General features: G+C 48.4%; 15 protein-coding genes across 18 annotated transcripts; 6 read left to right on the forward strand and 9 right to left on the reverse strand.

The window, feature by feature from the left end:
* The first annotated feature begins 1,807 nt into the window (after nt 1-1,807).
* LOC146054829 (histone H1-like) lies at nt 1,808-2,525 on the forward strand. 2 transcript variants are annotated; one of them, XM_083168133.1, is made up of 2 exons: nt 1,808-2,453; nt 2,487-2,525. In XM_083168133.1, exons 1-2 carry the CDS (start codon nt 1,854-1,856, stop codon nt 2,523-2,525), a joined length of 639 nt encoding a protein of 212 aa, XP_083024259.1. In that variant the 5' UTR covers nt 1,808-1,853. The 2 variants fall into 2 exon arrangements, with proteins under 2 accessions (XP_083024259.1, XP_083024258.1); XM_083168132.1 differs by having other exon boundaries at nt 1,808-2,525.
* Nucleotides 2,526-3,434: 909 nt separating this feature from the next.
* Nucleotides 3,435-3,746, reverse strand: LOC146054804 (histone H4). The gene has a single exon (XM_083168105.1). The coding sequence runs from the start codon at nt 3,744-3,746 to the stop codon at nt 3,435-3,437; it is 312 nt and encodes a 103-aa protein (XP_083024231.1).
* A 1,260-nt stretch (nt 3,747-5,006) lies between these two features.
* Nucleotides 5,007-5,387, reverse strand: LOC146054865 (histone H2B 1.1). Its single transcript, XM_083168171.1, has one exon. The coding sequence runs from the start codon at nt 5,385-5,387 to the stop codon at nt 5,007-5,009; it is 381 nt and encodes a 126-aa protein (XP_083024297.1).
* Nucleotides 5,388-5,748: 361 nt separating this feature from the next.
* Nucleotides 5,749-6,141, forward strand: LOC146054846 (histone H2A type 1). Its single transcript, XM_083168155.1, has one exon. The coding sequence runs from the start codon at nt 5,749-5,751 to the stop codon at nt 6,139-6,141; it is 393 nt and encodes a 130-aa protein (XP_083024281.1).
* Nucleotides 6,142-6,725: 584 nt separating this feature from the next.
* On the reverse strand, nt 6,726-7,319 carry LOC146054792 (histone H3). The gene has a single exon (XM_083168096.1). It carries the CDS (start codon nt 7,317-7,319, stop codon nt 6,909-6,911), a length of 411 nt encoding a protein of 136 aa, XP_083024222.1. The 3' UTR covers nt 6,726-6,908.
* Nucleotides 7,320-9,910: 2,591 nt separating this feature from the next.
* On the forward strand, nt 9,911-10,628 carry LOC146054832 (histone H1-like). Of its 2 annotated transcripts, XM_083168137.1 has the most exons (2): nt 9,911-10,556; nt 10,590-10,628. In XM_083168137.1, the coding sequence occupies exons 1-2, from the start codon at nt 9,957-9,959 to the stop codon at nt 10,626-10,628; spliced, it is 639 nt and encodes a 212-aa protein (XP_083024263.1). In that variant the 5' UTR covers nt 9,911-9,956. The 2 variants fall into 2 exon arrangements, with proteins under 2 accessions (XP_083024263.1, XP_083024262.1); XM_083168136.1 differs by having other exon boundaries at nt 9,911-10,628.
* Nucleotides 10,629-11,541: 913 nt separating this feature from the next.
* Nucleotides 11,542-11,853, reverse strand: LOC146054802 (histone H4). Its single transcript, XM_083168104.1, has one exon. It carries the CDS (start codon nt 11,851-11,853, stop codon nt 11,542-11,544), a length of 312 nt encoding a protein of 103 aa, XP_083024230.1.
* A 1,228-nt stretch (nt 11,854-13,081) lies between these two features.
* On the reverse strand, nt 13,082-13,462 carry LOC146054866 (histone H2B 1.1). Its single transcript, XM_083168172.1, has one exon. It carries the CDS (start codon nt 13,460-13,462, stop codon nt 13,082-13,084), a length of 381 nt encoding a protein of 126 aa, XP_083024298.1.
* Nucleotides 13,463-13,823: 361 nt separating this feature from the next.
* LOC146054847 (histone H2A type 1) lies at nt 13,824-14,216 on the forward strand. The gene has a single exon (XM_083168156.1). The coding sequence runs from the start codon at nt 13,824-13,826 to the stop codon at nt 14,214-14,216; it is 393 nt and encodes a 130-aa protein (XP_083024282.1).
* Nucleotides 14,217-14,944: 728 nt separating this feature from the next.
* On the reverse strand, nt 14,945-15,410 carry LOC146054797 (histone H3). Its single transcript, XM_083168100.1, has one exon. The coding sequence runs from the start codon at nt 15,408-15,410 to the stop codon at nt 15,000-15,002; it is 411 nt and encodes a 136-aa protein (XP_083024226.1). The 3' UTR covers nt 14,945-14,999.
* Nucleotides 15,411-18,007: 2,597 nt separating this feature from the next.
* On the forward strand, nt 18,008-18,725 carry LOC146054784 (histone H1-like). Of its 2 annotated transcripts, XM_083168089.1 has the most exons (2): nt 18,008-18,653; nt 18,687-18,725. In XM_083168089.1, the coding sequence occupies exons 1-2, from the start codon at nt 18,054-18,056 to the stop codon at nt 18,723-18,725; spliced, it is 639 nt and encodes a 212-aa protein (XP_083024215.1). In that variant the 5' UTR covers nt 18,008-18,053. The 2 variants fall into 2 exon arrangements, with proteins under 2 accessions (XP_083024215.1, XP_083024214.1); XM_083168088.1 differs by having other exon boundaries at nt 18,008-18,725.
* Nucleotides 18,726-19,636: 911 nt separating this feature from the next.
* Nucleotides 19,637-19,948, reverse strand: LOC146054820 (histone H4). Its single transcript, XM_083168119.1, has one exon. It carries the CDS (start codon nt 19,946-19,948, stop codon nt 19,637-19,639), a length of 312 nt encoding a protein of 103 aa, XP_083024245.1.
* Nucleotides 19,949-21,176: 1,228 nt separating this feature from the next.
* Nucleotides 21,177-21,557, reverse strand: LOC146054864 (histone H2B 1.1). Its single transcript, XM_083168170.1, has one exon. The coding sequence runs from the start codon at nt 21,555-21,557 to the stop codon at nt 21,177-21,179; it is 381 nt and encodes a 126-aa protein (XP_083024296.1).
* Nucleotides 21,558-21,918: 361 nt separating this feature from the next.
* Nucleotides 21,919-22,311, forward strand: LOC146054844 (histone H2A type 1). The gene has a single exon (XM_083168153.1). It carries the CDS (start codon nt 21,919-21,921, stop codon nt 22,309-22,311), a length of 393 nt encoding a protein of 130 aa, XP_083024279.1.
* A 726-nt stretch (nt 22,312-23,037) lies between these two features.
* LOC146054796 (histone H3) lies at nt 23,038-23,503 on the reverse strand. Its single transcript, XM_083168099.1, has one exon. The coding sequence runs from the start codon at nt 23,501-23,503 to the stop codon at nt 23,093-23,095; it is 411 nt and encodes a 136-aa protein (XP_083024225.1). The 3' UTR covers nt 23,038-23,092.
* Nucleotides 23,504-25,169: the final 1,666 nt, after the last annotated feature.

The raw sequence follows: 25,169 nt of genomic DNA on the forward strand, positions 1-25,169 counted from the left end.
TGAGGCAGCAGGTAGAGAAAGCGGACAAAGTAGTCCTCTCCCTCCTCCTATCCTCCTCTGTAAAATGTAAAGTCTAATGTGATGCTCATCATAATGATACTCGCACACCGCTTCCATTGGGCCAATATAGTGTACTACTAAATTTGGGCTCGCTATTCAGTCTTTTGCTCCAGGTGCTAATTTCAACTGTGCATTTTAAATAGATATCCGGTGTGGCATCTTTCTTGTGCAGAAGAACAATTGCTTGGGGGAAATCTTTGCCAATACATATTTTTTGCCATATATAAATTCTCCACAGTTTGGCTGATTTTTTTCTCTAATCTTGGCCAGCAAGTTGGTGGGCCTAACTGCTCATGGTGTCCTCTAAAAGGTGCCAGTCTCTCCTCCAGCATGGTGATTTACCACTGGACCGCATGCTTCATATCAGGCGCCCCTCTGCACCTACAGTATCCATGCTGGCTGCATTTATTAGGACGCTACTTGGTCTAAAAAAACATATAGTAACACTATTATTTTCGAACAGTTATTTGTTGGTGCACCACTGATGTTCAAGTATTCTTCCTACAAATATGTTTCCTTTTTTTCTATCCTCTATTTATCTAATCTCTACTTTCGGCTCCCTTCTCTGCCTTTTTCAAAACACAACCGTGTCAACGTGGCGAGGCCATGGAATGTCACATAGCTACATGGATTATTTTGAGACAATTTAGTGCCAGTGTCACCAGCATTCCTCACATCCAGAACAATACCAGACAATGGAATATGCTAGGTGTCCTGAGCTTGTCATTGTAGCCAGAGTGGCTAGATAACATATGAGGATGCTTCCTGCCTGTGTTATCCACCTGAGCTCTTGTGGAGTGTGGATGTCGGCAGCCCTCTCTGCTAGATTAACGATGACATCTTTATGTAACACATGGCTGGCCCCCTGGTCCAATGTGTTGGACGCCTCCTCATACTGGAGATTTTCAACAGTTCTGGCACCAAAATCACGATCTGAGCTACTGACCCAAGTACTGTAACGTCATTCCTCTTGGCTAGAGGTCCATTTCATTGCAGCAAGACATGGGACTAGATAACCATAGCCATCGTACTAGCTGTATGGGCTATTACAGGAAGCGACAAGCAAACTCCTCAGAACCAAAACAAAAATCCCAGCAGTCGAGTCTAGAAAGTATTTTGACCTTGTCACAGTAGCAAGAATTCTTTAGACAAGAGTGCCGTTACCTTGAAGCCACCTGCCTGTGTGTGTGCCAGTACCATGATGCCACCTGCCTGTGTTATCCAAATGTGTGTACAGGAGTTCACAAATCATCTAAATGCGTTTGAATATGCTCCCTGTCCTGCACAAAGTGTCCCGCAGGCGACTTTTGTCATCCTCTGGACTAGAAGGAGGCAAAAAAGTCCCGAATGGACATATTCTCCTCACAGAAGAAGAGAGATGTGTTCCATGCCGGGCACATCTAGCCTGGTGCGGGTCAGCTGCCACTGGCTAATCCTGGCCTCCTTCTTAGCGCTTAAGCTAGCGGTTGCCATATGGTGTTAGGGGAGACCTTGGAGAACGAAGGTGGTGAAGAGAACCGGTCCTCTGTTCCTCTCATGCCATAAAAAATGCACCTTTTCTGCGCTAGCAAAACACAGGGCGAGAGCAGATCTTGACAAACTCGAAAGCTAGGACAAGGTTTACACGGCTGCTTGTTCCGCCAATAGGAGCACAGAACGCTCCCCTCTGATCAGCCAATCACAGCACATCCGGCAGGTTATATAAGAGACATCAGCTGCTCAGGGCACTGACTGTGTGTGACTTAACGATACCGCGTTTGTTTTTTTTTGTTGCTGATCTATCCAACCGTACCATGGCAGAGACCGCACCCGCCGCCGCTGCTGTTCCGCCTTCAGAGGGCGCAGCCAAAAAGAAGAGGCAGCCAAAGAAAGCTGCTGGAGGAGCCAAGAAAAGCGCCAAGTCTTCTGGACCCAGCGTCTCCGAGCTGATCGTGAAAACCGTGGCCGCCTCCAAAGAGCGCAGCGGGGTTTCTCTTGCCGCCCTGAAGAAAGCTCTGGCTGCCGGAGGCTACGATGTGGAGAAGAACAACAGCCGCGTGAAGCTGGGCGTGAAAAGTTTGGTCACCAAAGGAACTCTCACCCAGGTGAAAGGCACCGGCGCTTCCGGCTCCTTCAAGCTCAATAAGAAGCAGGCGGAGAGCAAGAAGGTCGCCCAGAAGTCTCTGAAGCCCAAGAAACCTGCTGCAAAGAAAGTGGCCAAATCCCCGAAGAAGCCCAAGAAAGCTCCGAGTGCAGCCAAGAGCCCGAAGAAGGTGAAGAAGCCAGCAAAGGCGGCTGCAGCTGCCAAAAGCCCAAAGAAGCCTAAAGCGGTGAAGCCGAAGAAGGCGGCCGCCAAGAGTCCGGCCAAGAAGGCAGCGAAACCCAAAGCCGCCAAGAGTCCGGCCAAGAAGGCGGCGAAGCCCAAAGCCGCAAAAAGTCCGGCCAAGAAGGCAGCCAAGCCCAAGAAAGCCGCGGCAAAGAAGTAATGGCTGAACCGCCGCATCCTCGCTCCCTTGTTCTCCCCCCAAAAGGCTCTTTTCAGAGCCACCCACCCTCTCTCGACAGAGCTGTGAGCGCACGGCGTGGCCTGATGGCTGCGCCCTTCAGTAAGTAATCAACAGGTGCACCAGAATGTTGTAGCTTGCCCCTTAAATTCAGTCACTTCACAATTCGACAGATGTGCTTGGAAGTGGGAATAATGAAACAAGTTAAGTATCAACTCTTTAATAAACGCTTCATAGCGCATATAGCGTTTTGGTGCGCGTTTCAATGAATCACTGTAAACCGGGGGGCGCATTCACCTGTGGCACCATACCTCCCAGCCGGTTCTGCCCTACATCCTCTGTATAGGGCCAGCGCAATCTGTGGCAGAGCTGTCAGGGAAGATGCGTGATTCACCACTATAGAACTCTTTAGCTCAGCCTCGTATTTTTTTTTTTTTTTTTTTATTATCCCCAGCTGGAGTAACTGCTGCAAATCGTGAGGTGCAAGGGTTTATACACAGTATATAGAGCTTAGTAAAACGCAGAGAAAGGCGGACTGGATCGTTGTTAAATCTGCGTTCATCGTGACCCTTTCAAACACAATTGTCCGGAAAACGTATATGCCTCTGTGCAGTGGTCGCTACCAGCGTGGTTTGTACCGCAACCCTGTCAACAAATTGCGGATTACCAAATTACACAATCACCGACACTAAAAAGGAACCACTGCACCCGTGGCACCTCACTGCCTGCATCCACTAACGGTGCGGCTAGTGTGAGGGAATGAATTCATATTAGGACCCGGCAAATAGCCGCATTACACAGGGAGGATGTAACAGCGCTCTCGTAGAAAAGATGGGTGGCCCTGAAAAGGGCCTTTGTGTGTGGGTGACTGAGTGAGATGCTCCTGGGAATTTAACCCCCGAACCCATAGAGAGTACGGCCCTGGCGTTTCAGAGCATAGACCACGTCCATAGCGGTCACAGTCTTCCTCTTGGCGTGCTCGGTGTAGGTGACGGCATCACGAATGACATTCTCCAGAAACACCTTCAGCACACCGCGGGTCTCCTCGTAGATGAGTCCAGAGATACGCTTAACACCCCCTCGCCTAGCTAGACGACGGATGGCAGGCTTGGTAATGCCCTGGATGTTGTCACGGAGAACCTTCCTGTGACGCTTAGCGCCTCCTTTGCCGAGCCCCTTTCCGCCTTTACCTCTTCCAGACATTCTCAAAAATCCTTCTGTGACAAACAGTAAGAATGAGTATAGTTTCCTGTCAGCGGCTTTTATAAAGTGGAAGAGCGGACCTGATGGGTGACTTGGACTTAAAGGCGGAGTCTTGTATCGCCTTGCCATTCGTTCATAAGCACAACCCTTTTATTGTTTTCCTTTCGTTCATTACTAGAAGATATTGTTTTATGTTTAGATTTATATGAACTGCTCTCTTGGTATTGTTTTCTTCGTTAATACCCAGTGTAACATTTCAGCTTGATTAATACCCAGTGTAACATTTCAGCTTGATTAGAGAACTAAACTATTCAGCTACGTTGTGGTGAATATTTGTGTGGATGAAACGTAATGACCAGACCGGTCCCGACGATAATAGTTCTATTTTTTTTACATTTTATTATACGTGGAATAGATATAGATACATTGTATATGTTCACTTTGAAAGTGGGGGAATTGGTAACGACAAAGGACCCACACAATGAGAGTCGCTCAGATATCGGCGGGAAATTAAAAACATCACCAAAAACATTCCCACTGGGAAACTGCTTCTGATAATCACAACTACTGTAACGTTTCCATAGCTCCCGGACTCGGGGTGTGTGTGTGTGTGTGTGTGTGTGTGTGTGTTACAGTGGGAACCGAGTTTGCCTGAGCAGGAATTACGTGTTCACCCTTAATTAAATGCATCGAAACGGAACCGAGTCACAGAAGTAACTGGGTACAATAGAGCTACGTTAACATACTGCACCCTTCATTTAGAAAGACAGTGATCCATTGGCAACGGTGCTCATCGAAAATTCGAATGTGATGTTTAAAGGCACCAACTGTTACAATTTAACAGTACTTTGCAACGTTTCCATCCAACAGAATGCTTTCGATTTTCGGCAGCTGCACACGGGGAACATTGCTGCCCTATGGGTCGCATGTATCTTTTCTTTTTCTATTTATTTATTTAACCAGTGACATATGCAATGTAACGAACCGGTCCTATATTTGAAACTGGATTCAGATCCTAGAAAGATAACTACAGAATGCAGCTTTGCAAGTGGTAAGTAAAGGCACTTTTTTTTTTTTTTTCTGAACCAGTAGGGTTAACAATAGCTAGAGGGTACGTCACAAGTCAGTTATGTCTGTCGGTGTGCACTTATCCCGTGAGCCTGGACACAGCAAAAACCATCATAGTTACAGCTCGATTAGAGAGAAGGTGGGTGGCTCTGAAAAGAGCCTTTGTGTTGGTGTGGGTGGGAGAAGGGGAGATTACTTGGCGCTGGTGTACTTGGTGACGGCCTTGGTGCCCTCGGACACGGCGTGCTTGGCCAGCTCTCCAGGCAGCAGCAGACGTACGGCGGTCTGGATCTCCCTGGAGGTGATGGTGGAGCGCTTGTTGTAGTGAGCCAGGCGGGAAGCTTCCCCAGCAATGCGCTCAAAGATATCGTTGACAAAGGAGTTCATGATGCCCATAGCCTTGGAGGAGATGCCGGTATCAGGGTGCACCTGCTTCAGCACCTTGTACACGTAAATGGCGTAACTCTCCTTCCTGGTCTTTCTACGCTTCTTCCCATCCTTCTTCTGGGTCTTGGTCACCGCTTTCTTAGAGCCCTTCTTGGGCGCCGGCGCAGACTTTGCTGGATCAGGCATTGTAGCTTATCAACAAATAACCGCTTCAAATTCGAGAAGAAATGACTGTGTGCAAAAGTGCCGTACGTCGGCTATAGCTGCTCTATTTATAGGGATCTTATGCAAACGAGGCATCGCTGCTGTAAGCTACTCTATTGGGTAGAATTGTCGTGTGACGAAAAGCAGCATCGTTGACTCCACCCTTCAGATACGGATTGGTCTGTGGATAAACTTGAGCTGCATTGGTTAATTTGTAAGCAGGCCAATCACAGAGCAGACAGCATCGGGTAACTGAGTATATAAGAGGAGGGCGGTATTTTACACTTACACTTTTGCAGGTTTCCATCTGTATTTGTAAAGCTTTTTTGCTCCGTTAGCTATTATGTCTGGAAGAGGTAAACAAGGCGGCAAAACCCGGGCTAAGGCCAAGACTCGTTCATCCAGGGCTGGTCTCCAGTTCCCAGTTGGTCGCGTGCATCGTCTGTTAAGGAAGGGAAACTATGCGGAACGAGTGGGTGCCGGTGCCCCGGTCTACCTGGCCGCGGTGCTGGAATATCTGACGGCTGAGATTCTGGAGCTTGCCGGAAACGCTGCCCGCGACAACAAGAAGACCCGCATCATCCCCCGCCACCTGCAGCTGGCTGTACGCAACGACGAAGAGCTCAACAAGCTGCTCGGTGGGGTGACCATCGCCCAGGGAGGTGTTCTGCCTAACATCCAGGCAGTGCTGCTGCCCAAGAAGACCGAGAGCCACAAGCCAGCTAAGAGCAAGTAATTCAACGGCAAAAAAATATTTTACCTAAAACACAAAGGCTCTTTTCAGAGCCACCCACCCCGACCTTAAAGAGCTGATTCATGTTTAAAATGTATACATGGAAGTTATTCGCCCGAATTAGCGGGACAGGTGTAAGTGCCACTGTGGCCTTTCTACGCTTAACAACAGGGACGTAAATTGAGTTTAACGTGTGTAGTGAAATTGCATTACCGTCCCGCGTAACATGCCCCGCTTATCTGAAGGGAGACTTGTGCCTAGCCCTGGAAAGAGATGAAGGAGCTAGAACTGAGACTTTTCTTGTACTTAACATCAATCGTTTACTGTGAAGGCCGGTAGTCTGTTCGTTCCCCCTGGATAGATGAAGATTGTGCCTGTGTCGTGCAAGTAACAGGCTGGTGACAAATCACGGAGAAGATAAGAAACAGCCGAGGCTTGAGCCAGTAATGTACCTTATGCTTAAGTCTCATATATATGAAAGAATGTTTAATTATAATAGCTAGTAATGTAACTTATGCTCAAGTCTGTATACGTATACAGATTTTTTTTTTTTTTTTTTTTTTTTTAAAGTGCCCCATGTTGTGAAGGACGGAAGGCGAACACAAGCTGTGTGTCTGGTAATTAAGGCCTTTAGCGGACAACCGGGCACCTTACCATGCCTCCAGTGTGAACACTACTATGTCATTGATGCTATAGCTCGTTTAGAAAGATTTGGTGGCTCTGAAAAGAGCCTTTGTTGTCGTTGTTGGGTTTCTAGGAGTGCCAAGTATCTATGCCCTCTCCCCACGGATCCTGCGGGCCAGCTGGATGTCTTTTGGCATGATGGTCACCCTCTTGGCGTGGATGGCGCACAGGTTGGTGTCCTCGAAGAGCCCCACCAGATAAGCTTCGCTGGCCTCTTGCAGGGCCATGACAGCAGAGCTCTGGAAGCGCAGGTCGGTCTTGAAGTCCTGGGCGATCTCACGCACCAGGCGCTGGAAGGGCAGCTTGCGGATGAGCAGCTCGGTGGATTTCTGGTAGCGGCGGATCTCACGGAGAGCCACAGTCCCGGGTCGGTAGCGGTGAGGCTTCTTCACGCCGCCGGTAGCTGGGGCGCTTTTCCGGGCAGCCTTGGTTGCTAGCTGCTTGCGGGGAGCTTTCCCGCCAGTAGATTTGCGAGCGGTTTGCTTTGTCCTGGCCATCCTTCTTCAACACGCACTTCAGCACCTCAGTCTGTTCTGTAGAAAGAAAAGTGAATCGAATTCAGCCGCTGCCATCTCCATTTATACACAGTGCTGCGCTGTCATTGGGTGAGCTAAGGGCATCCACCCTCCTGATTGGCATTCTCGTTTTCAAACGAGTCCTCTATGACGTTCCGTTTTCTCCCTTTATTGTATAGAACAGGCGGGCGCGGGAACGAAATGACGCGAGGAGGTTAGGTCACGTGTTAGTCACCAGAATGAACGAGAAGTATGTTCTGGCATCATGATCCGAGCGAGAAGGGACACCGACCCAATGGTCCCTTATATGCATAGCACACGGCGGTGATACTACATTGCACCATCACAACAAGGAACTCTGGGCTAAAGCGTTTTGGAAAATAAACGTAAACATATTATATTACATTACATACCATAGCTACCATGGGCGGGGAAAGTACTGCATGGGAACAATAGAAGTGCCTTACAGGTGTCTGAAACCCGGGAGATCGTACTATGAGATTGCTGTAACAACAACAGGTCACAGTATCTGCAGAGCATGGCACTTTCACAGTATTACGATCACTGATGGATCGCCGAAGCAGAAAAAATATATATATATTTATGAGGTCAGACTCAGAGCCGGATTAAGCCCTCGGTCAGCCCACACACCGTGCCCTCCCCAGTCCCACCGCCACACTTACCTCAGGGAGGGAGAGAAGGACACACGAAGGCTGGGTAAGGAGACCTGAGGCAAGAAGTAAGAACGGCAGGGATAGTCAGGACATGAGGCAGCAGGTAGAGAAAGCGGACAAAGTAGTCCTCTCCCTCCTCCTATCCTCCTCTGTAAAATGTAAAGTCTAATGTGATGCTCATCATAATGATACTCGCACACCGCTTCCATTGGGCCAATATAGTGTACTACTAAATTTGGGCTCGCTATTCAGTCTTTTGCTCCAGGTGCTAATTTCAACTGTGCATTTTAAATAGATATCCGGTGTGGCATCTTTCTTGTGCAGAAGAACAATTGCTTGGGGGAAATCTTTGCCAATACATATTTTTTGCCATATATAAATTCTCCACAGTTTGGCTGATTTTTTTCTCTAATCTTGGCCAGCAAGTTGGTGGGCCTAACTGCTCATGGTGTCCTCTAAAAGGTGCCAGTCTCTCCTCCAGCATGGTGATTTACCACTGGACCGCATGCTTCATATCAGGCGCCCCTCTGCACCTACAGTATCCATGCTGGCTGCATTTATTAGGACGCTACTTGGTCTAAAAAAACATATAGTAACACTATTATTTTCGAACAGTTATTTGTTGGTGCACCACTGATGTTCAAGTATTCTTCCTACAAATATGTTTCCTTTTTTTCTATCCTCTATTTATCTAATCTCTACTTTCGGCTCCCTTCTCTGCCTTTTTCAAAACACAACCGTGTCAACGTGGCGAGGCCATGGAATGTCACATAGCTACATGGATTATTTTGAGACAATTTAGTGCCAGTGTCACCAGCATTCCTCACATCCAGAACAATACCAGACAATGGAATATGCTAGGTGTCCTGAGCTTGTCATTGTAGCCAGAGTGGCTAGATAACATATGAGGATGCTTCCTGCCTGTGTTATCCACCTGAGCTCTTGTGGAGTGTGGATGTCGGCTGCCCTCTCTGCTAGATTAACGATGACATCTTTATGTAACACATGGCTGGCCCCCTGGTCCAATGTGTTGGACGCCTCCTCATACTGGAGATTTTCAACAGTTCTGGCACCAAAATCACGATCTGAGCTACTGACCCAAGTACTGTAACGTCATTCCTCTTGGCTAGAGGTCCATTTCATTGCAGCAAGACATGGGACTAGATAACCATAGCCATCGTACTAGCTGTATGGGCTATTACAGGAAGCGACAAGCAAACTCCTCAGAACCAAAACAAAAATCCCAGCAGTCGAGTCTAGAAAGTATTTTGACCTTGTCACAGTAGCAAGAATTCTTTAGACAACAGTGCCGTTACCTTGAAGCCACCTGCCTGTGTGTGTGCCAGTACCATGATGCCACCTGCCTGTGTTATCCAAATGTGTGTACAGGAGTTCACAAATCATCTAAATGCGTTTGAATATGCTCCCTGTCCTGCACAAAGTGTCGCGCAGGCGACTTTTGTCATCCTCTGGACTAGAAGGAGGCAAAAAAGTCCCGAATGGACATATTCTCCTCACAGAAGAAGAGAGATGTGTTCCATGCCGGGCACATCTAGCCTGGTGCGGGTCAGCTGCCACTGGCTAATCCTGGCCTCCTTCTTAGCGCTTAAGCTAGCGGTTGCCATATGGTGTTAGGGGAGACCTTGGAGTACGAAGGTGGTGAAGAGAACCGGTCCTCTGTTCCTCTCATGCCATAAAAAATGCACCTTTTCTGCGCTAGCAAAACACAGGGCGAGAGCAGATCTTGTCAAACTCGAAAGCTAGGACAAGGTTTACACGGCTGCTTGTTCCGCCAATAGGAGCACAGAACGCTCCCCTCTGATCAGCCAATCACAGCACATCCGGCAGGTTATATAAGAGACATCAGCTGCTCAGGGCACTGACTGTGTGTGACTTAACGATACCGCGTTTGTTTTTTTTTGTTGCTGATCTATCCAACCGTACCATGGCAGAGACCGCACCCGCCGCCGCTGCTGTTCCGCCTTCAGAGGGCGCAGCCAAAAAGAAGAGGCAGCCAAAGAAAGCTGCTGGAGGAGCCAAGAAAAGCGCCAAGTCTTCTGGACCCAGCGTCTCCGAGCTGATCGTGAAAACCGTGGCCGCCTCCAAAGAGCGCAGCGGGGTTTCTCTTGCCGCCCTGAAGAAAGCTCTGGCTGCCGGAGGCTACGATGTGGAGAAGAACAACAGCCGCGTGAAGCTGGGCGTGAAAAGTTTGGTCACCAAAGGAACTCTCACCCAGGTGAAAGGCACCGGCGCTTCCGGCTCCTTCAAGCTCAATAAGAAGCAGGCGGAGAGCAAGAAGGTCGCCCAGAAGTCTCTGAAGCCCAAGAAACCTGCTGCAAAGAAAGTGGCCAAATCCCCGAAGAAGCCCAAGAAAGCTCCGAGTGCAGCCAAGAGCCCGAAGAAGGTGAAGAAGCCAGCAAAGGCGGCTGCAGCTGCCAAAAGCCCAAAGAAGCCTAAAGCGGTGAAGCCGAAGAAGGCGGCCGCCAAGAGTCCGGCCAAGAAGGCAGCGAAACCCAAAGCCGCCAAGAGTCCGGCCAAGAAGGCGGCGAAGCCCAAAGCCGCAAAAAGTCCGGCCAAGAAGGCAGCCAAGCCCAAGAAAGCCGCGGCAAAGAAGTAATGGCTGAACCGCCGCATCCTCGCTCCCTTGTTCTCCCCCCAAAAGGCTCTTTTCAGAGCCACCCACCCTCTCTCGACAGAGCTGTGAGCGCACGGCGTGGCCTGATGGCTGCGCCCTTCAGTAAGTCATCAACAGGTGCACCAGAATGTTGTAGCTTGCCCCTTAAATTCAGTCACTTCACAATTCTACAGATGTGCTTGGAAGTGGGAATAATGAAACAAGTTAAGTATCAACTCTTTAATAAACGCTTCATAGCGCATATAGCGTTTTGGTGCGCGTTTCAATGAATCACTGTAAACCGGGGGGCGCATTCACCTGTGGCACCATACCGCCCAGCCGGTTCTGCCCTACATCCTCTGTATAGGGCCAGCGCAATCTGTGGCAGAGCTGTCAGGGAAGATGCGTGATTCACCACTATAGAACTCTTTAGCTCAGCCTCGTGTATTTTTTTTTTTTTTTTTTTTAATTATCCCCAGCTGGAGTAACTGCTGCAAATCGTGTGGTGCAAGGGTATATACACAGTATATAGAGCTTAGTAAAACGCAGAGAAAGGCGGACTGGATCGTTGTTAAATCTGCATTCATCGTGACCCTTTCAAACACAATTGTCCGGAAAACGTATATGCCTCTGTGCAGTGGTCGCTACCAGCGTGGTTTGTACCGCAACCCTGTCAACAAATTGCGGATTACCAAATTACACAATCACCGACACTAAAAAGGAACCACTGCACCCGTGGCACCTCACTGCCTGCATCCACTAACGGTGCGGCTAGTGTGAGGGAATGAATTCATATTAGGACCCGGCAAATAGCCGCATTACACAGGGAGGTTGGAACAGCGCTCTCGTAGAAAAGATGGGTGGCCCTGAAAAGGGCCTTTGTGTGTGGGTGACTGAGTGAGATGCTCCTGGGAATTTAACCCCCGAACCCATAGAGAGTACGGCCCTGGCGTTTCAGAGCATAGACCACGTCCATAGCGGTCACAGTCTTCCTCTTGGCGTGCTCGGTGTAGGTGACGGCATCACGAATGACATTCTCCAGAAACACCTTCAGCACACCGCGGGTCTCCTCGTAGATGAGTCCAGAGATACGCTTAACACCCCCTCGCCTAGCTAGACGACGGATGGCAGGCTTGGTAATGCCCTGGATGTTGTCACGGAGAACCTTCCTGTGACGCTTAGCGCCTCCTTTGCCGAGCCCCTTTCCGCCTTTACCTCTTCCAGACATTCTCAAAAATCCTTCTGTGACAAACAGTAAGAATGAGTATAGTTTCCTGTCAGCGGCTTTTATAAAGTGGAAGAGCGGACCTGATGGGTGACTTGGACTTAAAGGCGGAGTCTTGTATCGCCTTGCCATTCGTTCATAAGCACAACCCTTTTATTGTTTTCCTTTCGTTCATTACTAGAAGATATTGTTTTATGTTTAGATTTATATGAACTGCTCTCTTGGTATTGTTTTCTTCGTTAATACCCAGTGTAACATTTCAGCTTGATTAGAGAACTAAACTATTCAGCTACGTTGTGGTGAATATTTGTGTGGATGAAACGTAATGACCAGACCGGTCCCGACGATAATAGTTTTATTTTTTTTACATTTTATTATACGTGGAATAGATATAGATACATTGTATATGTTCACTTTGAAAGTGGGGGAATTGGTAACGACAAAGGACCCACACAATGAGAGTCGCTCAGATATCGGCGGGAAATTAAAAACATCACCAAAAACATTCCCACTGGGAAACTGCTTCTGATAATCACAACTACTTTAACGTTTCCATAGCTCCCGGACTCGGTGTGTGTGTGTGTGTGTGTGTTACAGTGGGAACCGAGTTTGCCTGAGCAGGAATTACGTGTTCACCCTTAATTAAATGCATCGAAACGGAACCGAGTCACAGAAGTAACTGGGTACAATAGAGCTACGTTAACATACTGCACCCTTCATTTAGAAAGACAGTGATCCATTGGCAACGGTGCTCATCGAAAATTCGAATGTGATGTTTAAAGGCACCAACTGTTACAATTTAACAGTACTTTGCAACGTTTCCATCCAACAGAATGCTTTCGATTTTCGGCAGCTGCACACGGGGAACATTGCTGCCCTATGGGTCGCATGTATCTTTTCTTTTTCTATTTTTTTATTTATTTAACCAGTGACATCTGCAATGTAACGAACCGGTCCTATATTTGAAACTGGATTCAGATCCTAGAAAGAGAACTACAGAATGCAGCTTTGCAAGTGGTAAGTAAAGGCATTTTTTTTTTTTTTTTTTTTTCTGAACCAGTAGGGTTAACAATAGCTAGAGGGTACGTCACAAGTCAGTTATGTCTGTCGGTGTGCACTTATCCCGTGAGCCTGGACACAGCAAAAACCATCATAGTTACAGCTCGATTAGAGAGAAGGTGGGTGGCTCTGAAAAGAGCCTTTGTGTTGGTGTGGGTGGGAGAAGGGGAGATTACTTGGCGCTGGTGTACTTGGTGACGGCCTTGGTGCCCTCGGACACGGCGTGCTTGGCCAGCTCTCCAGGCAGCAGCAGACGTACGGCGGTCTGGATCTCCCTGGAGGTGATGGTGGAGCGCTTGTTGTAGTGAGCCAGGCGGGAAGCTTCCCCAGCAATGCGCTCAAAGATATCGTTGACAAAGGAGTTCATGATGCCCATAGCCTTGGAGGAGATGCCGGTATCAGGGTGCACCTGCTTCAGCACCTTGTACACGTAAATGGCGTAACTCTCCTTCCTGGTCTTTCTACGCTTCTTCCCATCCTTCTTCTGGGTCTTGGTCACCGCTTTCTTAGAGCCCTTCTTGGGCGCCGGCGCAGACTTTGCTGGATCTGGCATTGTAGCTTATCAACAAATAACCGCTTCAAATTCGAGAAGAAATGACTGTGTGCAAAAGTGCCGTACGTCGGCTATAGCTGCTCTATTTATAGGGATCTTATGCAAACGAGGCATCGCTGCTGTAAGCTACTCTATTGGGTAGAATTGTCGTGTGACGAAAAGCAGCATCGTTGACTCCACCCTTCAGATACGGATTGGTCTGTGGATAAACTTGAGCTGCATTGGTTAATTTGTAAGCAGGCCAATCACAGAGCAGACAGCATCGGGTAGCTGAGTATATAAGAGGAGGGCGGTATTTTACACTTACACTTTCGCAGGTTTCCATCTGTATTTGTAAAGCTTTTTTGCTCCGTTAGCTATTATGTCTGGAAGAGGTAAACAAGGCGGCAAAACCCGGGCTAAGGCCAAGACTCGTTCATCCAGGGCTGGTCTCCAGTTCCCAGTTGGTCGCGTGCATCGTCTGTTAAGGAAGGGAAACTATGCGGAACGAGTGGGTGCCGGTGCCCCGGTCTACCTGGCCGCGGTGCTGGAATATCTGACGGCTGAGATTCTGGAGCTTGCCGGAAACGCTGCCCGCGACAACAAGAAGACCCGCATCATCCCCCGCCACCTGCAGCTGGCTGTACGCAACGACGAAGAGCTCAACAAGCTGCTCGGTGGGGTGACCATCGCCCAGGGAGGTGTTCTGCCTAACATCCAGGCAGTGCTGCTGCCCAAGAAGACCGAGAGCCACAAGCCAGCTAAGAGCAAGTAATTCAACGGCAAAAAAATACTTTACCTAAAACACAAAGGCTCTTTTCAGAGCCACCCACCCCGACCTTAAAGAGCTGATTCATGTTTAAAATGTATACATGGAAGTTATTCGCCCGAATTAGCGGGACAGGTGTAAGTGCCACTGTGGCCTTTCTACGCTTAACAACAGGGACGTAAATTGAGTTTAACGTGTGTAGTGATATTGCATTACCGTCCCGCGTAACATGCCCCGCTTATCTGAAGGGAGACTTGTGCCTAGCCCTGGAAAGAGATGAAGGAGCTAGAACTGAGACTTTTCTTGTACTTAACATCAGTCGTTTTACTGTGAAGGCCGGTAGTCTGTTCGTTCCCTGGATAGATGAAGATTGTGCCTGTTTCGTGCAAGTAACAGGCTGGTGACAAATCACGGAGAAGATAAGAAACAGCCGAGGCTTGAGCCAGTAATGTACCTTATGCTTAAGTCTCATATAAATATATATATATATATATATATATATATATGAAAGAATGTCCAATTATAATAGCTAGTAATGTAACTTATGCTCAAGTCTGTATACGTATACAGATTTTTTTTTTTTTTAAAGTGCCCCATGTTGTGAAGGACGGAAGGCGAACACAAGCTGTGTGTCTGGTAATTAAGGCCTTTAGCGGACAACCGGGCACCTTACCATGCCTCCAGTGTGAACACTACTATGTCATTGATGCTATAGCTCGTTTAGAAAGATTTGGTGGCTCTGAAAAGAGCCTTTGTTGTCGTTGTTGGGTTTCTAGAAGTGCCAAGTATCTATGCCCTCTCCCCACGGATCCTGCGGGCCAGCTGGATGTCTTTTGGCATGATGGTCACCCTCTTGGCGTGGATGGCGCACAGGTTGGTGTCCTCGAAGAGCCCCACCAGATAAGCTTCGCTGGCCTCTTGCAGGGCCATGACAGCAGAGCTCTGGAAGCGCAGGTCGGTCTTGAAGTCCTGGGCGATCTCACGCACCAGGCGCTGGAAGGGCAGCTTGCGGATGAGAAGCTCGGTGGATTTCTGGTAGCGGCGGATCTCACGGAGAGCCACAGTCCCGGGTCGGTAGCGGTGAGGCTTCTTCACGCCGCCGGTAGCTGGGGCGCTTTTCCGGGCAGCCTTGGTTGCTAGCTGCTTGCGGGGAGCTTTCCCGCCAGTAGATTTGCGAGCGGTTTGCTTTGTCCTGGCCATCCTTCTTCAACACGCACTTTAGCACCTCAGTCTGTTCTGTAGAAAGAAAAGTGAATCGAATTCAGCCGCTGCCATCTCCATTTATACACAGTGCTGCGCTGTCATTGGGTGAGCTAAGGGCATCCACCCTCCTGATTGGCAAAGTCATTCTCGTTTTCAAACGAGTCCTCTATGACGTTCCGTTTTCTCCCTTTATTGTATAGAACAGGCGGGCGCGGGAACGAAATGACGCGAGGAGGTTAGGTCACGTGTTAGTCACCAGAATGAACGAGAAGTATGTGCTGGCATCATGATCCGAGCGAGAAGGGACACCGACCCAATGGTCCCTTATATGCATAGCACACGGCGGTGATACTACATTGCACCATCACAACAAGGAACTCTGGGCTAAAGCGTTTTGGAAAATAAACGTAAACATATTATATTACATTACATACCATAGCTACCATGGGCGGGGAAAGTACTGCATGGGAACAATAGAAGTGCCTTACAGGTGTCTGAAACCCGGGAGATCGTACTATGAGATTGCTGTAACAACAACAGGTCACAGTATCTGCAGAGCATGGCACTTTCACAGTATTACGATCACTGATGGATCGCCGAAGCAGAAAAAATATATATATATTTATGAGGTCAGACTCAGAGCCGGATTAAGCCCTCGGTCAGCCCACACACCGTGCCCTCCCCAGTCCCACCGCCACACTTACCTCAGGGAGGGAGAGAAGGACACACGAAGGCTGGGTAAGGAGACCTGAGGCAAGAAGTAAGAACGGCAGGGATAGTCAGGACATGAGGCAGCAGGTAGAGAAAGCGGACAAAGTAGTCCTCTCCCTCCTCCTATCCTCCTCTGTAAAATGTAAAGTCTAATGTGATGCTCATCATAATGATACTCGCACACCGCTTCCATTGGGCCAATATAGTGTACTACTAAATTTGGGCTCGCTATTCAGTCTTTTGCTCCAGGTGCTAATTTCAACTGTGCATTTTAAATAGATATCCGGTGTGGCATCTTTCTTGTGCAGAAGAACAATTGCTTGGGGGAAATCTTTGCCAATACATATTTTTTGCCATATATAAATTCTCCACAGTTTGGCTGATTTTTTTCTCTAATCTTGGCCAGCAAGTTGGTGGGCCTAACTGCTCATGGTGTCCTCTAAAAGGTGCCAGTCTCTCCTCCAGCATGGTGATTTACCACTGGACCGCATGCTTCATATCAGGCGCCCCTCTGCACCTACAGTATCCATGCTGGCTGCATTTATTAGGACGCTACTTGGTCTAAAAAAACATATAGTAACACTATTATTTTCGAACAGTTATTTGTTGGTGCACCACTGATGTTCAAGTATTCTTCCTACAAATATGTTTCCTTTTTTTCTATCCTCTATTTATCTAATCTCTACTTTCGGCTCCCTTCTCTGCCTTTTTCAAAACACAACCGTGTCAACGTGGCGAGGCCATGGAATGTCACATAGCTACATGGATTATTTTGAGACAATTTAGTGCCAGTGTCACCAGCATTCCTCACATCCAGAACAATACCAGACAATGGAATATGCTAGGTGTCCTGAGCTTGTCATTGTAGCCAGAGTGGCTAGATAACATATGAGGATGCTTCCTGCCTGTGTTATCCACCTGAGCTCTTGTGGAGTGTGGATGTCGGCTGCCCTCTCTGCTAGATTAACGATGACATCTTTATGTAACACATGGCTGGCCCCCTGGTCCAATGTGTTGGACGCCTCCTCATACTGGAGATTTTCAACAGTTCTGGCACCAAAATCACGATCTGAGCTACTGACCCAAGTACTGTAACGTCATTCCTCTTGGCTAGAGGTCCATTTCATTGCAGCAAGACATGGGACTAGATAACCATAGCCATCGTACTAGCTGTATGGGCTATTACAGGAAGCGACAAGCAAACTCCTCAGAACCAAAACAAAAATCCCAGCAGTCGAGTCTAGAAAGTATTTTGACCTTGTCACAGTAGCAAGAATTCTTTAGACAAGAGTGCCGTTACCTTGAAGCCACCTGCCTGTGTGTGTGCCAGTACCATGATGCCACCTGCCTGTGTTATCCAAATGTGTGTACAGGAGTTCACAAATCATCTAAATGCGTTTGAATATGCTCCCTGTCCTGCACAAAGTGTCCCGCAGGCGACTTTTGTCATCCTCTGGACTAGAAGGAGGCAAAAAAGTCCCGAATGGACATATTCTCCTCACAGAAGAAGAGAGATGTGTTCCATGCCGGGCACATCTAGCCTGGTGCGGGTCAGCTGCCACTGGCTAATCCTGGCCTCCTTCTTAGCGCTTAAGCTAGCGGTTGCCATATGGTGTTAGGGGAGACCTTGGAGAACGAAGGTGGTGAAGAGAACCGGTCCTCTGTTCCTCTCATGCCATAAAAAATGCACCTTTTCTGCGCTAGCAAAACACAGGGCGAGAGCAGATCTTGACAAACTCGAAAGCTAGGACAAGGTTTACACGGCTGCTTGTTCCGCCAATAGGAGCACAGAACGCTCCCCTCTGATCAGCCAATCACAGCACATCCGGCAGGTTATATAAGAGACATCAGCTGCTCAGGGCACTGACTGTGTGTGACTTAACGATACCGCGTTTGTTTTTTTTTGTTGCTGATCTATCCAACCGTACCATGGCAGAGACCGCACCCGCCGCCGCTGCTGTTCCGCCTTCAGAGGGCGCAGCCAAAAAGAAGAGGCAGCCAAAGAAAGCTGCTGGAGGAGCCAAGAAAAGCGCCAAGTCTTCTGGACCCAGCGTCTCCGAGCTGATCGTGAAAACCGTGGCCGCCTCCAAAGAGCGCAGCGGGGTTTCTCTTGCCGCCCTGAAGAAAGCTCTGGCTGCCGGAGGCTACGATGTGGAGAAGAACAACAGCCGCGTGAAGCTGGGCGTGAAAAGTTTGGTCACCAAAGGAACTCTCACCCAGGTGAAAGGCACCGGCGCTTCCGGCTCCTTCAAGCTCAATAAGAAGCAGGCGGAGAGCAAGAAGGTCGCCCAGAAGTCTCTGAAGCCCAAGAAACCTGCTGCAAAGAAAGTGGCCAAATCCCCGAAGAAGCCCAAGAAAGCTCCGAGTGCAGCCAAGAGCCCGAAGAAGGTGAAGAAGCCAGCAAAGGCGGCTGCAGCTGCCAAAAGCCCAAAGAAGCCTAAAGCGGTGAAGCCGAAGAAGGCGGCCGCCAACAGTCCGGCCAAGAAGGCAGCGAAACCCAAAGCCGCCAAGAGTCCGGCCAAGAAGGCGGCGAAGCCCAAAGCCGCAAAAAGTCCGGCCAAGAAGGCAGCCAAGCCCAAGAAAGCCGCGGCAAAGAAGTAATGGCTGAACCGCCGCATCCTCGCTCCCTTGTTCTCCCCCCAAAAGGCTCTTTTCAGAGCCACCCACCCTCTCTCGACAGAGCTGTGAGCGCACGGCGTGGCCTGATGGCTGCGCCCTTCAGTAAGTCATCAACAGGTGCACCAGAATGTTGTAGCTTGCCCCTTAAATTCAGTCACTTCACAATTCTACAGATGTGCTTGGAAGTGGGAATAATGAAACAAGTTAAGTATCAACTCTTTAATAAACGCTTCATAGCGCATATAGCGTTTTGGTGCGCGTTTCAATGAATCACTGTAAACCGGGGGGCGCATTCACCTGTGGCACCATACCGCCCAGCCGGTTCTGCCCTACATCCTCTGTATAGGGCCAGCGCAATCTGTGGCAGAGCTGTCAGGGAAGATGCGTGATTCACCACTATAGAACTCTTTAGCTCAGCCTCGTGTATTTTTTTTTTTTTTTTTTAATTATCCCCAGCTGGAGTAACTGCTGCAAATCGTGTGGTGCAAGAGTATATACACAGTATATAGAGCTTAGTAAAACGCAGAGAAAGGCGGACTGGATCGTTGTTAAATCTGCATTCATCGTGACCCTTTCAAACACAATTGTCCGGAAAACGTATATGCCTCTGTGCAGTGGTCGCTACCAGCGTGGTTTGTACCGCAACCCTGTCAACAAATTGCGGATTACCAAATTACACAATCACCGACACTAAAAAGGAACCACTGCACCCGTGGCACCTCACTGCCTGCATCCACTAACGGTGCGGCTAGTGTGAGGGAATGAATTCATATTAGGACCCGGCAAATAGCCGCATTACACAGGGAGGTTGGAACAGCGCTCTCGTAGAAAAGATGGGTGGCCCTGAAAAGGGCCTTTGTGTGTGGGTGACTGAGTGAGATGCTCCTGGGAATTTAACCCCCGAACCCATAGAGAGTACGGCCCTGGCGTTTCAGAGCATAGACCACGTCCATAGCGGTCACAGTCTTCCTCTTGGCGTGCTCGGTGTAGGTGACGGCATCACGAATGACATTCTCCAGAAACACCTTCAGCACACCGCGGGTCTCCTCGTAGATGAGTCCAGAGATACGCTTAACACCCCCTCGCCTAGCTAGACGACGGATGGCAGGCTTGGTAATGCCCTGGATGTTGTCACGGAGAACCTTCCTGTGACGCTTAGCGCCTCCTTTGCCGAGCCCCTTTCCGCCTTTACCTCTTCCAGACATTCTCAAAAATCCTTCTGTGACAAACAGTAAGAATGAGTATAGTTTCCTGTCAGCGGCTTTTATAAAGTGGAAGAGCGGACCTGATGGGTGACTTGGACTTAAAGGCGGAGTCTTGTATCGCCTTGCCATTCGTTCATAAGCACAACCCTTTTATTGTTTTCCTTTCGTTCATTACTAGAAGATATTGTTTTATGTTTAGATTTATATGAACTGCTCTCTTGGTATTGTTTTCTTCGTTAATACCCAGTGTAACATTTCAGCTTGATTAGAGAACTAAACTATTCAGCTACGTTGTGGTGAATATTTGTGTGGATGAAACGTAATGACCAGACCGGTCCCGACGATAATAGTTTTATTTTTTTTACATTTTATTATACGTGGAATAGATATAGATACATTGTATATGTTCACTTTGAAAGTGGGGGAATTGGTAACGACAAAGGACCCACACAATGAGAGTCGCTCAGATATCGGCGGGAAATTAAAAACATCACCAAAAACATTCCCACTGGGAAACTGCTTCTGATAATCACAACTACTTTAACGTTTCCATAGCTCCCGGACTCGGTGTGTGTGTGTGTGTGTGTGTTACAGTGGGAACCGAGTTTGCCTGAGCAGGAATTACGTGTTCACCCTTAATTAAATGCATCGAAACGGAACCGAGTCACAGAAGTAACTGGGTACAATAGAGCTACGTTAACATACTGCACCCTTCATTTAGAAAGACAGTGATCCATTGGCAACGGTGCTCATCGAAAATTCGAATGTGATGTTTAAAGGCACCAACTGTTACAATTTAACAGTACTTTGCAACGTTTCCATCCAACAGAATGCTTTCGATTTTCGGCAGCTGCACACGGGGAACATTGCTGCCCTATGGGTCGCATGTATCTTTTCTTTTTCTATTTTTTTATTTATTTAACCAGTGACATCTGCAATGTAACGAACCGGTCCTATATTTGAAACTGGATTCAGATCCTAGAAAGAGAACTACAGAATGCAGCTTTGCAAGTGGTAAGTAAAGGCATTTTTTTTTTTTTTTTTTTTTCTGAACCAGTAGGGTTAACAATAGCTAGAGGGTACGTCACAAGTCAGTTATGTCTGTCGGTGTGCACTTATCCCGTGAGCCTGGACACAGCAAAAACCATCATAGTTACAGCTCGATTAGAGAGAAGGTGGGTGGCTCTGAAAAGAGCCTTTGTGTTGGTGTGGGTGGGAGAAGGGGAGATTACTTGGCGCTGGTGTACTTGGTGACGGCCTTGGTGCCCTCGGACACGGCGTGCTTGGCCAGCTCTCCAGGCAGCAGCAGACGTACGGCGGTCTGGATCTCCCTGGAGGTGATGGTGGAGCGCTTGTTGTAGTGAGCCAGGCGGGAAGCTTCCCCAGCAATGCGCTCAAAGATATCGTTGACAAAGGAGTTCATGATGCCCATAGCCTTGGAGGAGATGCCGGTATCAGGGTGCACCTGCTTCAGCACCTTGTACACGTAAATGGCGTAACTCTCCTTCCTGGTCTTTCTACGCTTCTTCCCATCCTTCTTCTGGGTCTTGGTCACCGCTTTCTTAGAGCCCTTCTTGGGCGCCGGCGCAGACTTTGCTGGATCTGGCATTGTAGCTTATCAACAAATAACCGCTTCAAATTCGAGAAGAAATGACTGTGTGCAAAAGTGCCGTACGTCGGCTATAGCTGCTCTATTTATAGGGATCTTATGCAAACGAGGCATCGCTGCTGTAAGCTACTCTATTGGGTAGAATTGTCGTGTGACGAAAAGCAGCATCGTTGACTCCACCCTTCAGATACGGATTGGTCTGTGGATAAACTTGAGCTGCATTGGTTAATTTGTAAGCAGGCCAATCACAGAGCAGACAGCATCGGGTAGCTGAGTATATAAGAGGAGGGCGGTATTTTACACTTACACTTTCGCAGGTTTCCATCTGTATTTGTAAAGCTTTTTTGCTCCGTTAGCTATTATGTCTGGAAGAGGTAAACAAGGCGGCAAAACCCGGGCTAAGGCCAAGACTCGTTCATCCAGGGCTGGTCTCCAGTTCCCAGTTGGTCGCGTGCATCGTCTGTTAAGGAAGGGAAACTATGCGGAACGAGTGGGTGCCGGTGCCCCGGTCTACCTGGCCGCGGTGCTGGAATATCTGACGGCTGAGATTCTGGAGCTTGCCGGAAACGCTGCCCGCGACAACAAGAAGACCCGCATCATCCCCCGCCACCTGCAGCTGGCTGTACGCAACGACGAAGAGCTCAACAAGCTGCTCGGTGGGGTGACCATCGCCCAGGGAGGTGTTCTGCCTAACATCCAGGCAGTGCTGCTGCCCAAGAAGACCGAGAGCCACAAGCCAGCTAAGAGCAAGTAATTCAACGGCAAAAAAATACTTTACCTAAAACACAAAGGCTCTTTTCAGAGCCACCCACCCCGACCTTAAAGAGCTGATTCATGTTTAAAATGTATACATGGAAGTTATTCGCCCGAATTAGCGGGACAGGTGTAAGTGCCACTGTGGCCTTTCTACGCTTAACAACAGGGACGTAAATTGAGTTTAACGTGTGTAGTGATATTGCATTACCGTCCCGCGTAACATGCCCCGCTTATCTGAAGGGAGACTTGTGCCTAGCCCTGGAAAGAGATGAAGGAGCTAGAACTGAGACTTTTCTTGTACTTAACATCAGTCGTTTTACTGTGAAGGCCGGTAGTCTGTTCGTTCCCTGGATAGATGAAGATTGTGCCTGTTTCGTGCAAGTAACAGGCTGGTGACAAATCACGGAGAAGATAAGAAACAGCCGAGGCTTGAGCCAGTAATGTACCTTATGCTTAAGTCTCATATAAATATATATATATATATATATATATATATGAAAGAATGTCCAATTATAATAGCTAGTAATGTAACTTATGCTCAAGTCTGTATACGTATACAGATTTTTTTTTTTTTTAAAGTGCCCCATGTTGTGAAGGACGGAAGGCGAACACAAGCTGTGTGTCTGGTAATTAAGGCCTTTAGCGGACAACCGGGCACCTTACCATGCCTCCAGTGTGAACACTACTATGTCATTGATGCTATAGCTCGTTTAGAAAGATTTGGTGGCTCTGAAAAGAGCCTTTGTTGTCGTTGTTGGGTTTCTAGAAGTGCCAAGTATCTATGCCCTCTCCCCACGGATCCTGCGGGCCAGCTGGATGTCTTTTGGCATGATGGTCACCCTCTTGGCGTGGATGGCGCACAGGTTGGTGTCCTCGAAGAGCCCCACCAGATAAGCTTCGCTGGCCTCTTGCAGGGCCATGACAGCAGAGCTCTGGAAGCGCAGGTCGGTCTTGAAGTCCTGGGCGATCTCACGCACCAGGCGCTGGAAGGGCAGCTTGCGGATGAGAAGCTCGGTGGATTTCTGGTAGCGGCGGATCTCACGGAGAGCCACAGTCCCGGGTCGGTAGCGGTGAGGCTTCTTCACGCCGCCGGTAGCTGGGGCGCTTTTCCGGGCAGCCTTGGTTGCTAGCTGCTTGCGGGGAGCTTTCCCGCCAGTAGATTTGCGAGCGGTTTGCTTTGTCCTGGCCATCCTTCTTCAACACGCACTTTAGCACCTCAGTCTGTTCTGTAGAAAGAAAAGTGAATCGAATTCAGCCGCTGCCATCTCCATTTATACACAGTGCTGCGCTGTCATTGGGTGAGCTAAGGGCATCCACCCTCCTGATTGGCAAAGTCATTCTCGTTTTCAAACGAGTCCTCTATGACGTTCCGTTTTCTCCCTTTATTGTATAGAACAGGCGGGCGCGGGAACGAAATGACGCGAGGAGGTTAGGTCACGTGTTAGTCACCAGAATGAACGAGAAGTATGTGCTGGCATCATGATCCGAGCGAGAAGGGACACCGACCCAATGGTCCCTTATATGCATAGCACACGGCGGTGATACTACATTGCACCATCACAACAAGGAACTCTGGGCTAAAGCGTTTTGGAAAATAAACGTAAACATATTATATTACATTACATACCATAGCTACCATGGGCGGGGAAAGTACTGCATGGGAACAATAGAAGTGCCTTACAGGTGTCTGAAACCCGGGAGATCGTACTATGAGATTGCTGTAACAACAACAGGTCACAGTATCTGCAGAGCATGGCACTTTCACAGTATTACGATCACTGATGGATCGCCGAAGCAGAAAAAATATATATATATTTATGAGGTCAGACTCAGAGCCGGATTAAGCCCTCGGTCAGCCCACACACCGTGCCCTCCCCAGTCCCACCGCCACACTTACCTCAGGGAGGGAGAGAAGGACACACGAAGGCTGGGTAAGGAGACCTGAGGCAAGAAGTAAGAACGGCAGGGATAGTCAGGACATGAGGCAGCAGGTAGAGAAAGCGGACAAAGTAGTCCTCTCCCTCCTCCTATCCTCCTCTGTAAAATGTAAAGTCTAATGTGATGCTCATCATAATGATACTCGCACACCGCTTCCATTGGGCCAATATAGTGTACTACTAAATTTGGGCTCGCTATTCAGTCTTTTGCTCCAGGTGCTAATTTCAACTGTGCATTTTAAATAGATATCCGGTGTGGCATCTTTCTTGTGCAGAAGAACAATTGCTTGGGGGAAATCTTTGCCAATACATATTTTTTGCCATATATAAATTCTCCACAGTTTGGCTGATTTTTTTCTCTAATCTTGGCCAGCAAGTTGGTGGGCCTAACTGCTCATGGTGTCCTCTAAAAGGTGCCAGTCTCTCCTCCAGCATGGTGATTTACCACTGGACCGCATGCTTCATATCAGGCGCCCCTCTGCACCTACAGTATCCATGCTGGCTGCATTTATTAGGACGCTACTTGGTCTAAAAAAACATATAGTAACACTATTATTTTCGAACAGTTATTTGTTGGTGCACCACTGATGTTCAAGTATTCTTCCTACAAATATGTTTCCTTTTTTTCTATCCTCTATTTATCTAATCTCTACTTTCGGCTCCCTTCTCTGCCTTTTTCAAAACACAACCGTGTCAACGTGGCGAGGCCATGGAATGTCACATAGCTACATGGATTATTTTGAGACAATTTAGTGCCAGTGTCACCAGCATTCCTCACATCCAGAACAATACCAGACAATGGAATATGCTAGGTGTCCTGAGCTTGTCATTGTAGCCAGAGTGGCTAGATAACATATGAGGATGCTTCCTGCCTGTGTTATCCACCTGAGCTCTTGTGGAGTGTGGATGTCGGCTGCCC

The sequence above is a fragment of the Crinia signifera genome, unplaced genomic scaffold (genome assembly GCF_055691185.1).
Source record: "Crinia signifera unplaced genomic scaffold, ASM5569118v1 HAP2_SCAFFOLD_279, whole genome shotgun sequence".
NCBI lineage: Eukaryota > Metazoa > Chordata > Amphibia > Anura > Myobatrachidae > Crinia > Crinia signifera.

Bases quoted from the DNA above. Each gene is read 5' to 3' on its own strand.
- LOC146054847 (XM_083168156.1), top strand. From the start codon at position 13,824: ATGTCTGGAAGAGGTAAACAAGGCGGCAAAACCCGGGCTAAGGCCAAG.
- LOC146054792 (XM_083168096.1), bottom strand. From the start codon at position 7,319: ATGGCCAGGACAAAGCAAACCGCTCGCAAATCTACTGGCGGGAAAGCT.
- LOC146054802 (XM_083168104.1), bottom strand. From the start codon at position 11,853: ATGTCTGGAAGAGGTAAAGGCGGAAAGGGGCTCGGCAAAGGAGGCGCT.
- LOC146054864 (XM_083168170.1), bottom strand. From the start codon at position 21,557: ATGCCAGATCCAGCAAAGTCTGCGCCGGCGCCCAAGAAGGGCTCTAAG.
- LOC146054844 (XM_083168153.1), top strand. From the start codon at position 21,919: ATGTCTGGAAGAGGTAAACAAGGCGGCAAAACCCGGGCTAAGGCCAAG.
- LOC146054804 (XM_083168105.1), bottom strand. From the start codon at position 3,746: ATGTCTGGAAGAGGTAAAGGCGGAAAGGGGCTCGGCAAAGGAGGCGCT.
- LOC146054866 (XM_083168172.1), bottom strand. From the start codon at position 13,462: ATGCCAGATCCAGCAAAGTCTGCGCCGGCGCCCAAGAAGGGCTCTAAG.
- LOC146054820 (XM_083168119.1), bottom strand. From the start codon at position 19,948: ATGTCTGGAAGAGGTAAAGGCGGAAAGGGGCTCGGCAAAGGAGGCGCT.
- LOC146054829 (XM_083168132.1), top strand. From the start codon at position 1,854: ATGGCAGAGACCGCACCCGCCGCCGCTGCTGTTCCGCCTTCAGAGGGC.
- LOC146054784 (XM_083168088.1), top strand. From the start codon at position 18,054: ATGGCAGAGACCGCACCCGCCGCCGCTGCTGTTCCGCCTTCAGAGGGC.
- LOC146054865 (XM_083168171.1), bottom strand. From the start codon at position 5,387: ATGCCTGATCCAGCAAAGTCTGCGCCGGCGCCCAAGAAGGGCTCTAAG.
- LOC146054797 (XM_083168100.1), bottom strand. From the start codon at position 15,410: ATGGCCAGGACAAAGCAAACCGCTCGCAAATCTACTGGCGGGAAAGCT.
- LOC146054846 (XM_083168155.1), top strand. From the start codon at position 5,749: ATGTCTGGAAGAGGTAAACAAGGCGGCAAAACCCGGGCTAAGGCCAAG.
- LOC146054796 (XM_083168099.1), bottom strand. From the start codon at position 23,503: ATGGCCAGGACAAAGCAAACCGCTCGCAAATCTACTGGCGGGAAAGCT.
- LOC146054832 (XM_083168136.1), top strand. From the start codon at position 9,957: ATGGCAGAGACCGCACCCGCCGCCGCTGCTGTTCCGCCTTCAGAGGGC.